Source organism: Sander vitreus, chromosome 5, assembly GCF_031162955.1.
Source record: "Sander vitreus isolate 19-12246 chromosome 5, sanVit1, whole genome shotgun sequence".
Taxonomy (NCBI): domain Eukaryota; kingdom Metazoa; phylum Chordata; class Actinopteri; order Perciformes; family Percidae; genus Sander; species Sander vitreus.
In genome coordinates this window covers 22861821-22877837 of record NC_135859.1, presented here as the reverse complement: position 1 = coordinate 22877837, position 16017 = coordinate 22861821, and the positions used below count along the sequence as shown (strand labels likewise).

The window sequence follows — 16017 nt, the reverse complement described above, 5'->3', positions numbered from 1 at the left end:
CACACACACACACACACACTGCCTTGGCCTGCAGGTCAGCGCTAGCCAATCCCTGCCAGTCAACTACAAACACACAAACGTTCATGGCCTCTTTCATTGTCACACACACTTATCAGTCAATGCCCCCCCACCCCCCACCCCGTGGCCTGAGGGTCAGCGCTGATCCGATGGTTCAGACCGCTGTGTACTGTAGCACAGCATGTTTGGAGCTCGGCCACTGATTAAAGACCCTCAGTCATCAATCTATCTGCACGTCTCCCATCGGCCTTTCATCTGCAGCCTGCTCTCATTAAGACCCACTCACTGGGCTTTGACATTGAAGTGGATGAGGTGGAGGGATGGCGGGTTGTTGTATACACAAGAATGGCCTTGTTTGAATTCTGTTTGCATGCATTATGTTAAGGGCAAATGATGCCAGCGAGGAGTGGTTGGAATGAAATGGAGAGTGGGTTATTACAGCCGAGGGCCTATGTAAATATAAGGCGCTTTTTGAATAATCAGAAATATACAATGGGATCTTCTTCCTTTCTGCATCCATCTTGTCTTTCTTGCCCTTCTGCAATTCATCTCATTTGTCCCTTCATCCCCCTTGTTTCCCCTCCTCCCTCACTTCCTCCGCTGGCCTCTCAGCTTCCGTTACACACCCATCAGACCTTCCACTGTCCTACTGATGAGCGTGGATGACGCAGGCAGTTTACTAGCTGATTGATTGGATAATCTGCTTAACAGGGTCAGCATGGCGAGCACGGCAGACTCACACCAATGAGTAACATGTGCACACACAAACACACAGTGGCACTCAGAGCCAGGTTATTAGGGGTTACGTTGTCAATCACAGCACGCTGAGAACAACACGTCCACAAAGAGACAGATGTCTCACTCACCTTACTGAATAAGATCTCGTCACTGTTGGCAGTGTCTGTGTCCACCATGTATATGTGATCCCTGCGAGCAAGTGAGGGAGGGCGAGAGACAGAGGGAGAAAGAGATTGGGAGAAGGAGGGAGAGAGAGAGAGAGAGCGAGAGAGAGAGAGAGAGAGAGAGAGATGAGAAGATAAGAGTCAGACAGCAACAGACAGTCAAAAATTCAACAACCAATAAACCCATTTCGTTTCTTCCCTCTGTTTTCCTCCTGCAGGCAGCAAACAACATCAGAAAAGGGGCTTTGTATAAACTTTGTTCAAACTTCAAAAAATGACAATAAACAAAAGGAGGCCAGAGCTATTTGCTCTGTCAGACAGAAACAGTCAACAAAGGTTTAGAGCGCTGTGGCGCAGGCCCGGGAACAAAAGCCTCTTTGTCCCAGAGAAAGGTCTTGAGGGGGGTGAGTGAGGAGGGGAAGGTTGAGACGGAAGGTGCCAAGTCACTCAGAGCTGTTCAGGTCAATTAAGCCTAGTGTTTGAGCCACAGGAAATCTATACTAACACTCATTATAGCTCAGACAAGACGACTTGTGTGTGCTGGCCTGGAAATATACAGACTTCTTCTGTATTACACAGTCCTGCCATATACGCCACAGCAGGGCATATGGAAGGCATAAAACCCACAAGGGTTAACTACATCTCAGACAGACGTGTAGCTACACCTACTTACCGTGGAGAATTAGGGTGCAGACAGGAAGAGGGAGGGTGCGGTTGGGAGGGGGGTAGAAGGTGTGAGCAGAAGAGAGACAGAAAAACAGAGGGATTTACCACATTTTAGGAGAGAACCAAAGGTGACCATGCCAAACGATGTAGCTGCTTTAATTTGTTGGAGATTAGCAGTTGAACGTGTTTTTAATCAAAGTGTGTAACAGTGGCATCGTCAAGACTCACAGCTTAATTACGTTCCAGCTCCCCAACCTGCGCTCAGCCAGTCAGCCTGCCTTGCTCTCTCATTAACTAAATCTAATAAAGTCTTTGGAGGAACAGGCATCTTGAAATGAATCCACTTATATCGCTTTTCCTGGGGGCCACCGCCATCTCCTCAAGGATAAAAATGCAGTCTACTGTACATTATCAGCCACAACGCTTAAATTGAAAAATTAATCTTTGAGAGCAGTTGAAATTAACAGCACTGCTTTCTAGGTGGTGGAGGACACATTTCCAGTGAGGCCACGGGCAAAATCTCTGTCAGAGAAATATTTCCTATGTTTTCTGTCACTTCTTTCCATGACTGAAATTAAAGTCTGTCAAAATGATATCACATCGCACAACTCTTCTACAGTACATCATGTGTTATTCCCCTTACAAACGTTTTCGGCTATCTTCCCTTCATCAGGGTGGTATACAGTCCATTGATCAGTTATAAAAGAATATAAAACATCATACTTTTCTTTTTTTTTTTTTTTTTACAAATTCCCATATTTACTTTAAGATGATACAGAAACCTACAACAGGTAAATGACCAATAATTTAATATTGCATTTCTGAGTATTCTTTGGCAAATACAATATTCTAACTTAATCCATAAATGGCTAAAAGGTTGAATATTTATTTTTAAATACAAAGCACCGAATTCAGATTTCTTTCAACGTCAATACGAGTAATTTAAAGCGCAGTTTATTTGAAGAAATCCATTGAAATTAAAATCATTTTCATGTAATATTCAGCCATCTTTAGGTCACTGCGACGCATGCCATGTCCTTCATAGATTCAAGTACAGTACACTATATGCCAGATGCTGATAAACCGAGCGTTTCAGGCTGAAACCGCAAACTGTGCAGCAAAATGTTTTTCATTAAGGGTTTCTTGCAGCACTACAATTTCACTACTCTGGCTAATTGAGCTGGATTGAATTCCCAGGGTTCCTGAATGGTCCCTCTGTGTTTTAGTGTTTCTTTCACCTTGCTACCAGGGTAACAGATACATATCATGTGGCTGCAGTAAATTTGATTATTACAATGGCAACTGTAATTTGTCAAAGATAAAAAAAAAAAGAATTCTCCCCATCACATTTAAGAGAGAGAAAAAGAAACAATGAAATAGACAAAAAAAAGATGGGTGATAACGGTGATAAATGATATCACTATAATGTTCAGCTATGTCTCCGGTTCACTGAGTTGTTAATTGAACTTAATTTATATATTTATATTAAAATTCAAACTTTATATTAAAAAAGACAAAACTAAATCAAAAGCTATTAAATCAGAGGATTTACTTGGCGGATTTAGTGTAATCCTGTGGGTTATTTCACTGCCTTCAATTTTAAAACAGCTCATGAGTAATCTGTAAAAGACTGCTGCATAATTTTCGACAGTAACCTTCCCAGCTATGCTCCTTGTCTTGTGCCTTTCTTGTCGTGGTGCTGACAGCATCTTCGAGGGTCGAGGCCTTCCAGCCGCAGGGTTTTTGGTTCCAGCTGAGATTAGAGTGAGCCAAGCGATGAGGCGTCCCTCAAACATCCTGACTAGAGATGGAGAAGAACAATGGAGTGGCTGTGTCTGTGTCAACACCAGCTCTCTAAACACACACATGTGCAAGGAGAACCTCCCCCCTTAACCCCCTCCTTTTACCCGAACATGCTCATAGAAACACACACACATGCACCCTTTTCACCAATGCACCTGAACTAATATTACAACATATATTCCTCCCCTCTGGTCATCTATATAACTTCACCGTGAAAAAAGAGAGGACAGAAAGCAAAGGCAGGGTCTTCAAGGGACTACACTGGTTGTATGTTGTTAACTACAATTTGACTATAATTAACATCATTGCGGAACATTTTCCAAAGCAAAACTGATGTTTTAATATTGATTTACTATCTTCCAGGCAGCCAGTGGTTGTGTTTATTTAATAACCTATGAAAATCAACTTGCGGAGAGTTGAAACCTGCTTGAAATATATGATCCACCAGAGCCAACATTTCATAGACTTTATTTCCTGGCAAAGTTACATTGTTGTCACGAGGTATGATCGTTTTACCAAAAAAGCTTTGCATTCACAAACTATAAATAATAATTATTATTGGATAATGAAACCACTGCCAATCATTTTCTTGATTAATTGTTTAATCATTTGGTTTATTTGATGTAAAAAAAAACTAGTGATGAAACCCAAAGATGTTCAATCTACAATCCTCACATTAGAGGAGCTGCTACAAGACAATTGTTTGGCATTTTTGCCTAAAAAATACCTGAAACGATATATCAATTATTAAAGTAGTTGCCTAATAATGTTCTGCCAATCAACTTAGTGACTAATTGATTAATTGAATAATGCAGCTCTGCAAGGGAAAAAGGACATGACAAAGAATAACCAACATACTGGCGATGATGTAAAAAGTGAAATTAGTTTCTTGTCTTAAAAAGTTGCTGGTAAACTCTGAAATCTTGAAGGTTGAAGCACCAACAGGGTTATAAAATATACAGTATAATTATATATACCAATTATATATACCAGAAACCTAGTGTTGTCCTACAAAGTATAGCCCACTTTCAAGTTAGTGATGAGAGATATCAAAATTTCATCTTTTTAGCTTTTGAAAATATATATTTTTTATGACCTGAAAATGGATTCTACTGACCTAGCAGCCTAAAGCTGAGGTCACATTTTAAGACAGTTCTTGCCCGCTGAGAACAGTTCAGACTAAACAACTGGCCTATGTAAAAGCTGCCGCCCTGTTAGGGCAAAACTGTGGCAAAGAGTAATGATATAACCTTATTCTATTATACAACAGCCTGTTTCCATTTGCACTGAGCAGTTCAGTGTGAATTTGAAAATAGGTGTACTATTGTTTATTGTTTCCTAGAGTAGAATCACTCTACATTTACATTTCACTAGTAATATTATTTATGAGAGTCAAAAATGTTGTATGAGTGTTCTTCCACTTAATTTGTTTACTATGTAAGCGGACTTACCCAGACATTTTAGATCAGGTAAATTCCTTTGAATAAAGTTTTGTTATAACTCATGAACTGCGGGACAAGATGAGTTGGGCATACTCTCTGAAGTATGTGAGTAAAAATAGTTGTGAATTCCAGTTCATTTACAGTATTCTTTTCATCTTTAACTCCCTCAAACTGTTGCCTCAGTAACTGTCACATGTCACGGTTATACTTGAGCCACCCACACCAGATGTTTCAGACTGGGTCCAACAAAATTATTAAGAATTATCAGTGAGCTTATGTCTGTAGTCTTGAACCCATTAAAATTACATCATAAGTTATAAAGGGGTTTTTGAAGTCTGACACTGTGGCCATCCCTGTGTGCTTTTAAAGCCTGCATTTCTTTATATCTTATCAAAATGGCACAATTAAAAGAATGCTAAATTAGCTGTTAGCAGTTTACAATGTACCCATAGATGTTCAAACAACTATCACCGGATTACTTTGATACTGAAGAAGACTTAAAGATGTAATGATTTTTCAGGCAAGTTCTGGAGTTCTCAAATTTACAGTAGGAATTTGTCTGGTGTGACTGACCAGGCCTTTACTTGGTTTACAAGCTACTTCACTTACTGAAATCCACCCAAAGCTGCATGTCATTCTCTCTCCCATTATTTCCTCACTCTCAACCGTCAACTATGAATCAAACACTCTCAGGATAGCACAGTACTTTTACACAAACCGAAGGGTCTACTGTTTTGTGGTTGTGCTATAAAAATCGAAACAACGTGAGATTCTGAGGAAAACAAAATGACAGAAGCCTTTGACAACCAATGAGTACAGAACATTGGCCATCAATGTGAATCACTTGGCGAGGGCTTCGTATTTCCCGAAAATCAGCGACAAAAATGTGTGAGTAGGGCGGAAGGTATGCAAATATCCTCTTAGACACAAATATGGATTCACTGTAAAAGGATGGGTACAGACAGAGAGAAAGAGCTGAATGATCAAGGCAAGACAGTAGACCAAGAGCGCGGGCAACAGGGTGAGATTGAGTGGCAAAGAGGGTCTCCGTCAGACATTTAGCCATGCATAGCCATGAGAACACAGAGGCTTTGTGTGGAAGAATGTCGTTTTCATAACAGCGCATTTCTTCTGGGGTGACGGCGAGCCAGCTTGGTCCATCTGCTGGGCCTTTGTCAAACTATCTTGCACTCCTTTAGCAGAAAAGAGAGGAACATGATTAGCATGCACCCCGTACCTTTTGCCACCACCCCTCTTTCCGCAAACTAAATGCCTGCACGTCCACCCTCCTCTCCACCTCCCACCCTTTTCTCTCTCATCAACCTCGTCACCCATATTCCTCTCTCTTCATAACTGGATCATGGGTGGTAGAGGAGGGTCCATTGTACATTGTTTTGGCTTTCACTGGTTCAAATCCTCCTCACAAAGTGAATGGGAGGGAACCGGGGGAGCCAGCAGGCACCTTTGGGCTGTGAAGGGAGTTATTGAGGTCCTAAATGGACTAAGGGCACCGAGAGGCCCTCTGTGATGTGGTGGCATGAAATACAACAAGCCAGAGTTCACTCACCCCCAAGCTGAGGCAGGTTGTTCTTTTGGAAGGTTGAAGTTCTCAGTATGGTTTTCTATATTCTCTCCACATCTCCCTTTGTGAGTGTGTATGTGTGTGATTTTGTGTGGCTGGGTCAGTAGGGTGAGGGGCATGTTTTGAGCTTTCACACTTAGTGTAGTTAGGCAGGCATGCATACTAAGGGACCATTCGGTATTCATGGAAAGGACCACCAGAGGAATATAGGGGAGGGTCATGTCTTTTTATTCTGTGTTGAGGGGAGGGTCATCCAATTTTTTTTAGTCTACGGGGAAGGGTCACCCAACTTTTGTATTCATGAGTAGAGCAAAATTTCAAAAGTGGCTTGTTTGGTGCATATTTATCCATGTAGCTCCATGTAGCTCTCTCAGTCTCGGCCCCTATTTCTAGCAGATGGATCCCTCCCTGTTTAGTCAGCCAGACCTGTAGCTTTAGAGACCGTGGAATTACCCAAACTGAATAAATCCCGCTCGCACATATAAACACAAAACTGCTTTGCTAGCTCAATCGTGTTGTAACTAAGACATCTGCTGAAAAAATAATTTTATTCATTAGCATGATTGCCATACTGCTTAGTTCAAAAACATCCAAAACACCGTACGAAAACATAGCTGACCAGACACAAGCTTTTATTTTGAAAAGCCGAAACTCGGGCCGCAGACAGCACCAGCCGGGAGGGCATGAGACGGGAGGTATATCCTTTCGGTCCCGGTGATTATTTGTGAAAATGTGCAAACGACAGCCTTTTCAAGGCATTTCAAAAGGAAGACGTGGTAATATGCAAGCTCCCAAATTGACGCTCATCTGAGAAATTGAGTTTTGGATAATGTTCAGCTTTGGCAAGCTTACCTATGCTAAAATATACAATGACTGAGGAAGCCTAGTGACGAGTCCACAGCAACCAGTGTTGAATCACCCAGTGTGCTTTGCTGAATGGTCTCAATGTTTTATTGTTTTATTTCATGTGAATACTAGTATTAGTGCTTAGTATTTGAAGTAATGCAGTAATGCATGAAGTGTTCATTTAGTTTCCATGCTTATTGTGTTTCCAAAACAATGTTAGAGAGTAAATCTACTGAAATGGCCACCACACCATAACAGAGGAGTGGGATGCGTCAGATGAGAATGCAGAGGTTTAGATGGGATACATGGGAAATGGTATATCTTTGCCAAGCGCAAACCAGTACAATAAGTTGTTGGGGAGGGTCATCCCTTTTTTTCCCAATCATTTTGGAGGGGTCATCCACAATTTAATGCTGGTGAAGACAGAGTCAGGTCTATTTTGACTAAAGGTCCCAAAACTCCTCTGGTGGCCCCTTAATTAAATAACAGTCCCTAACTGCATAAAATATGTGGGTGTTTTTACATTTATTGATTGAAGTGTATCTAGTAATCTCAAAATATATATAGGGAATTAGTAATCCATACTCTTAAATTTGTAATATGTGCTTTTAAGTAACTTAATTTGTGTGAATTAATTAATTATGTGCACACCAACTAACAGAACATACCCTTAAGCAATATTCCTGACATTTTAACATATGGTAAAAGCATGTTTCTAATCCACATATTTCAATATTTAGATTAGTCTAGATTGTCTATTGCCTGACAGCTTTTACTCTGTATTTTGCACTGCATTAAAATTAGGCTACATAGTATTATATGTGCACCTGATAGTAGCCAAACCTAGCCAGTAATGCTGAAACTAAATAAAATTGTAGCATTGCAGCTGTATAAAAACAAGTCTCAAGGATATAAGGAATATGTAATCAATGCAATAGCAACAACAATAATAACAATGTTGATATAAAAGAAAGAAGTCAGTGCACAAGTCAGCCACAACAACCTGTAACATCCTGCTGTTACAATAACTTCACACTAATACGAGACCATGAATTACTATTGCCAGGCTCTGTATGTTTTTTCTGGATGAATTGCTAAGGATGTCAAAACCTTTGGAGAAAGCAAGTATTTTACACATTTTCAGAGTTACGTTTTGAACCAAAACTTGTTCCAACTTTTTAATTCAGGTGATTATGATTACTGGAGTTGCAAGCTTTGTTTCAGAGTGTTGACGTGGCTGGATGTCGCCAGTGCTGCGATGAGAAGGAGAGGAGGCAACCGTGTAATCCCAGTCATTAGTGGGTTTTAACAGGATTTGGTGGAGCTACAATAATGGAGACTCTAGTGGCCTCCACTGCGAGTCCCAAAGAGACCCAACAGGGAAGAACTGTGGCCACAGAGGCACAGCTGTTCCAGAGGACTCAAGTGAGAGAAGCTAATCTGGATTTTTGGTTCCTCTACTCTCACACTGATCTTTCCCTCTGTCTCTCACTGTCGCTGTCTCTTCCCCCTCTGTCTCCCCCCCCCACCTCCCTCACTCACACACACACACACACACACACACACACACACACACACACACACACACACACACACACACACACACACACACACACACATTCTGGTTCCCATGCTTCCCAGCCTCATAGAGGGGTGTAAAGAGAGTGTGGTTGGTGTTACCATGGTGAAAGCCGACAGAGGGCAGGGAATGGCAACTATGCTCTGCATGTGGAGAGACCTGGGGCATGCTCGCTAGGCAGGACAGGCTATACTGTAACACATTCACTCACTCACTCACACACACACACACACACACACACACACACACACACACACACACACACACACACACACACAAATATGTATGTGTGTGTCTGTCTCATTCTGTGCTTGTCTGTCCTCCTCATGTCCTCACACATTCTCAAAGGGAAATTCTAGTTTCACACAACCTGGGTTTTCATCATTTCTATCCGTAACAATAACATTGTAGAACCATAGATTGCTGAGATCTTGGAACTAGGTTACAATGCGCAAAATAAGTCAAATGAGACGATAAACACCAGCAGTCAGATAATCATGCTTTAAAACAACATGTTAGCCAAACCTATTTGGAAAAGAAAAGGAAAAAGGAAAGATTATTAACCAAACCATCTGTTGTAAACATCCATCATAGTCTACAGACCGACTTCTTCATTCACCTTTGAACTACCGTACTTGTCATAGTTGTGCACACTCACAGTTTTCGTCGGTGATGGGTGAGTATTACCGATATTTCGAGTGCGCTCATCTTCAGGTTTACCTCCAAAAAAGTGATTTAGATAATCTGACAAAACTGTTGGCTTGTTTACAACCTGTCTGACTAATCGACTTTTGCCCGGTCAAACTTTATGTAGCCTATATGCAGCCATGTCCCCAGATCTCAGTAATTACTTTGGTGAATACAGTGTTAGGCTATATAATGGAAATGATGGCTTAAAATACATACACCTTTAACCAAAACTTGATTGTAACCTTAACTTAAACATGTTGAAATGCTCTATTCGTCTTAGATTAGGTATCTTTCCAGAGATGACTTTCCTGTTTATGTACTCAATAAGTCACCCATGTCCATTATTGGGAAAAATCCCTTGCCTTGTTGCTAGAGTTTTGACCTCTTCAGTTGATGGAATTCTTGCAAAAAAGTCCACACTCTAAAAGTCTAAAACTCACAGTAGTTCACACAATGGTAGAAGTCCAGGAAAACACACACACACACACACACACACACAATAACTAGTGAAATGAGATGGCTTGCAATGGCTACAGCTGTACACACACACCCCATATATTCATGCACACACCATGGCACACACTCACGTACACAGAGATTTTTTCGGAGATCAGAATGATAAATCTCCCATTGCACTGTGATGAATTCCCCTGAATGCTGTACATAGTGTATCCGGACCATGAAATATGGACTGCTAGGATAGGGATCCTCCAGCGTCCATCTCTCACTGCATCAAGAACAGTTATTGCTTTTACTGAACGTGACTCTGCTGCTAAACTCACACGACAGTGGACACACATAAAGCACTGAGCTTGTACATGAAGAAGTTTTTATGTTCATTACCCATACTTTAATATACATCATGTCTCCGTTTATCATGAATAATGTACAGCTGATTGCTACCATAAAAATGTATGAAACAGCAGCTGCACATAAGATGACTTGGTACAAGGTCAAATCTCATGTTCATCAATCCCTTCACAAACAAACCCCTCTTGCTATGATTCATAACTTTTTTCTATTTGTGTGCAACTGTATTTGTACAGCGAGTGATTTAAAGAGGGACTTGTTATGCATCCCTCTTTCTAAGAGCATATATTTGATGTGAAGTGAAAGAAATCAACACTATACTGCCTGTCTTTTTAAAACTGAACAAACAAGGCTTTTTGATAGCCTGCATATGAAAATAAGCTATCTGATATCTTATCAGGCAGTACTGTTCCTCTGGATTATGCACCTGATGGAAACTGAGTCATGCAATAAGATTCAGAATATTAAGGGACTAAACTATTCATGTACTGAATTCATAATCAACTTCTAATATATGAGTCTAAGAGGGCTAATGATATTTTACACATATTGGAAAAGCCATGACCTCATCAACTGAAGCCAATCTTTTCAATAACTGCCCACATATAATGGTTGAACACAGGACTGCAAAAGAGCATCTGGTTCCACCAAATCACTACATTTCATTCAAGGCTCAAACCAGAGGATGAATTATCAATCACTGCATCTTGTTGCTGAGTTCCTCCGTTGCCAAAGACTTGCCTCTTTCCCTCTATGGATTAAGCCACTTTTGTCTATTTACAATTTCATCAGTTGCTATGTTTATATGCATCTCACAGCTTAAGAATTTTGTGATTTTATTGCCAGTGCCAAAACAGGAGCCAAAAGGATTTAATACACTGAGCAGCCATTCAAAAAAACAGCCTGAAACAGTGTTGAGCTTTGGACTGCGTTCCCAGTAGCCATCTGCAAGCTGCTGTGCACCAAGAACTAAGGCCCACTGGTCTAGAGGCATGATAGCAAAGCTGTGTGATGCTGGCCATAGAATAAACAAGTCATTTGACTGGACAACCATCATAAAAGCAACTATTGATGTTGCCTTTTTTTTTTCCATGCAGCATTGTTCGTTGTTTCGTAGCTCGAGACTTGGTGGTTTGACTGTTGGCTCGTTTTCACATTGATTTCTGAAGTGGTGATTGTCTCCACTGTTTGCCTTAAACAGTTTGTCATTCAACTTTTACTTTATTGATATCCTGTTAGTGATGATGGATTTTTGTGCACTGGCTGTCATTTGTGTGTCCATGTTATTGAATCTCTGTGTCAGGATCAATGGCGGTCATCCGACTCGGTCTAATCTGAGGCAGCCATTCCAGTTATTCAGGGGTCACATACTTTGGGCCATGTGTCAGAATTCCCGTCTGCTTTAAGTGTGGGACCGACGCAGCAGGTGACCTCGCACATGCACACACAAACACATGCACAACTCACTGCAGACACAATCACAGGCTGTACACCAACAGGCACACCAACACATGTTCGCCATCCCAAAAGTACCTCCATGTGCACACATACGGCCACATATCACACTCAAGAAATAATTTTTAAATCCATGCGACAACTGGTCGGCATACTAAGCTGGGCAACACACACCCACTCTCTCTCTCAATTACACACACACACACACACACACACACACACACACACACACACACACACACACTTTGATGAACACACCCCTCCAATAAACCCTCTGTCTCATTTCCCTCCCCTACGCCTCAGGCCCCTGACACCCCATGTGGAGCAGGTGGGAGACAGGCAGACCAAATTCTCTGGCGTCACACACACACACACACACACACACACACACACACACACACACACACACACACACACACACACACACACACACACACACAGTTTCCTTTTCCACTCTCCACACACCTCCTCTTAATGACCACAGATATGTTAAAAAGCTCTGCCACTTAAAGCAGCAGCCTCCCTCCACCACTTAATTTGACATGCTTGGGAGGAAAACAAAGAAAGCCCCCTATTGTGGCTTTTAACAGTATCCAATCAAGCCTGCCAGTCAATTAGCCATGGACAGCACAGAACAAACAGATAAGAATCCATTTTATTAAGACAGTTTCAATGCGGTTGTAACATTATACTGCATATTCAAGACTGCATTGAAGGTAAAACCTGCCTGTTGATGCTTTGGACATGAATGTTTTTACAGATCGGTCACTTTGCCATGAGGTAAAACAACATGAACATTTCTAAAATAATAATGACAGGAGGGAAGACAAAATCAATATCGGTTTACTCCATGTCTCCAGATGGTGTAATTGAGCTATATTATCTCTGAAAGATGAGTCACACAAAATTAAAGATGTGCAGGGGAAAAACACATTGACGGATAAACAGAAAGCAATAAAGGCAGGTGACAGGCAAGGGAAAAAAACAGCCAGACTGAGAAACAAAGAGTTTTTCAGAATCGATTTGCGAGGGCAACTATGCTGCCAACAAATAAAGAGTCAAAACTTCTGTATTAGTCCTGTATTACTGTTCGACAACACAGAATATGCATTAAGGCTGTCTAGATGGTGCATTTAGACCCTAAATGTGGATTATATCAAGTTGTCTTTTCTTTGAGATTAGTGTTTAATTCATCAGTGGCTTTAATGTGAAATCTTACAGTAAGTACAAGTACTCTGTGTACGTGAGTGTGTGCCATGGTGTGTGTGTGTGTGTTTGTGTGTGTGTATATACAGCTGTAGCCATTGCAAGCCATGTCATGTCACTATTTACTATGTGTGTGTGTGAGTGTGTGTGTGTGTGTGTGTGTGTGTGTGTGTGTGTGTGTGTGTGTGTGTGTGTGTGTGTGTGTGCGTGCGTGCGTGCGTGCGTGCGTGTGTGTTTGTGTGAGTTTGTACGTCTGCCTGTGTGTACAACAAGTCTGAAGGGACATCATATGAGGTAAAAGGGGTTTCGGCAGACGGCAAGGAAAATAGAAAACAACATAGTGTACGTATGTACGTTAAAACACGATCACATGTTGACAATACTAAACTGCCAACAATTGATGAGAATCATTCATAGCTGAAATTTTAATCAGCATCCGTAATATGAGAGGGGATGATGGAGGATTCAATAATCCTGGTGCAACCACACTTGCCCAGTTTAATGAATCATAAGCAATATTCACCCACCTGGCAGCGATGTATAACGTCTTGTTCATGATCATGATGAGCTGGATGTCCAGTTTGTGCCGCTGCGTGTTGTTCCTGCCAGGTTTGTGGCCTACAAACACTGGGTACTGTTTTGTGTCTGCAAGAAGAGGATGAAAATGAATCCCTGCGTGTGTTACATTTATATCACCAGTAATCGTAATAACAACATTGTCAAAATGTCTCATGGGTTTTAGGTCAAATGTGTCTTAGCTGGATGAGAATACGCCACCACAGTTGCTGGCTGAGCTCCTCCTGTGGCCATACATTGCAGGCTAAAACTGTGCTGCACTGTACCATGCAATCATTCTATTGTTAGTGGCTTTGGATGAAAGCGCTTGGTTTGAACAACCATTCTGATCGAGGAGCAGGTCTATGTGAGGCTAGCTGGCTTCCCTCTCAGCTCTCCTGGCCAGCAGTGTTAAGTACAGCATTAGGCCAAGAGAGAGTAGGACAAGGCAGGACAGAGGGCTGACTGTATATTTGTAGCCTGCAACAGCGTTTACACTATCACACACAGCATTAGAAGCCCAACAGAAAAATAGCGGATTATCCTTTGATGTGGGGTGGGCTCCGTTTCAAATGCTGCTTTAAGTCCTTCATTTTAGTGTGTGTAGAGGGCCTATCCTTGGGTGGCAAATTACACTCCATGCTTCCGAAATACATCCGTGTAGGGGAAGGTGGGGGTTGCAGAGGAAGCAAGGGTTGAGAGGGATGTGAAGGAGCAAAAGGATAGAACAAGTGAGAGAGATACCGATGAGGGGGATTTGTGAAGAGGAATATAAAGAGGAGAGGAAAAAGAGTGCAGGGAGAGAGCAAAGGAGGACTTGTAATGAGAGGAGGGACAGTGTGCAAGAAGAAGAAAAGAAAGAAAGAAAGATATACTTACAGTTGCCGTGTGAGATGCTAATAGGCTCGCTGTCTTCGGGGAAGCCCGCCCCGGCTATTTGCAGTAGCGTGAAGTAGAGTAACAAGGCCTCTGACCTCATGATCGCACCAACACTGCTGCTGCTGCTGCTGCTGGTGCTGCTGCCGCTGCCGCTGCTGCTGTTGCTGGTCCTCTGCTACAGTTACTTCAGCCTGCACGGAGGAGAAGGAGGAGATAGAGAGGGATGAAGGAAAAAAGATGGGGGAAGGCATGAAGAAAAAAAGACAGAAAAAAAACTAAGTTTGTTAAACAAATCTGTTTTCACCTGACTCACCTGCCTCCTCAATTACTTTCCCTCTGCGGTTTCTGCATTTCTTTGTATGAAACAAAGAAACGCAGAAGCCAGGAGGAGCGAGGAGGGGCAGAAAAAGAAAGGAGTTAGCCAAACAAATTCAAGTCCACCTGAATTAGCTGTTTGTGCATTTTGCACGGCCTGTTGCAATCTGTCAGAGATATATTTATTTGTGCATTTTCGATGACTCAAGTGAGCTGCGTTGCAAGCAAAACAAAATTAATTGGATTAGGGTGGTAATATGCATCATAGATCGAAGTCAGGCAGAGAAGATCTCTCTTCCTCTCTCTCCCTGTGTGTGACAGGGTCTTAGTGAAGTGGGAGAGCTCTTGTTGAGATTAGCCTGCTGTATAGTATCAGCAGTACCTGGAGATGGGGCTGGATGATGTGGCAAGTACCTAATTTCCCACTTGTCAGTCTCCTACAAGGGTAGTAATCCCACATCCTAACTCCTACAAGCCGATGACTACCGCGGCAAAATACAGTAGGCGCATCAGTATGGCTATTAAACTTTCCAATTTACCACAGCATTGGTTTAAGAACCACCTGCAGGCTTGTACTTTCCTTTCTTTTCTCTTCAACTCATTTCTTACTGCACTTGGTCTCTACCTTTAACGCCAAATGTTGACTCTCTATTCTCACTCAATAAGCAATAACAACTGCCCGTTTCCTGGAAGAGAATAACCTGGATGTTTTTTTCTTGATTATTAACCTTTACATTAAATAAAACACATGTCCTCAACAAGCTATTTTTTAAGTAATGTACATGAGCCAACTGAAGTGGATTTTATAGGAGATGTCCTAAATTGTGTTGATCAAATGTCTTCATTACACAAACCATGGCAACTGAGTTTATTCTACTGCAGTTTGTGGCAACAAATTACACCCATAAATCATCCAAGACAATTATTGCGTCTGTAATCTAATCAAGAATAAAGCATTTCATTTGCATAAAGCACGTTCTTCCCTTTTTTTCTCAGCTGAAGCTGCAGGGATGTTGCAGGGTAGATAGAGCAAGGGATGCTTTTGGGGATGAAGAATTGAATAAAATTGTCAATTTCATTTGCTTTAGTCTGATAAAAGTTGTTTATCCCACATTGTATTTTCTTTCGCTATTGTATGTCCGAGGGGGGAACAAACAGGGGGGAGGAAGGAAAAGGGAGAGAGAGGGGGAATTACTTTCTCTTTTCTTTGTCATCTCTCTCTCTCTCTCTCTCTCTCTCTCTCTCTCTCTCTCTTCTCTCTCTCTCTCT

At 41.7% G+C, this 16017-nt stretch overlaps 1 protein-coding gene across 3 annotated transcripts in view; it reads right to left on the bottom strand.

Annotated features, from left to right (window-relative positions):
- sema6a (sema domain, transmembrane domain (TM), and cytoplasmic domain, (semaphorin) 6A) overlaps nt 1–16017 on the bottom strand; it is a 109884-nt gene that overhangs the window by 48246 nt on the left and 45621 nt on the right. For all 3 annotated transcript variants that reach the window (XM_078251053.1, XM_078251052.1, XM_078251054.1), the window contains 3 exons: nt 14434–14624; nt 13527–13644; nt 885–945 (listed from right to left, as the gene is read on the bottom strand). In XM_078251053.1, the coding sequence (XP_078107179.1) occupies nt 885–945; nt 13527–13644; nt 14434–14533 (279 nt within the window). In that variant the 5' untranslated portion in view covers nt 14534–14624. The remainder of the gene's footprint in view (nt 1–884; nt 946–13526; nt 13645–14433; nt 14625–16017) is intronic.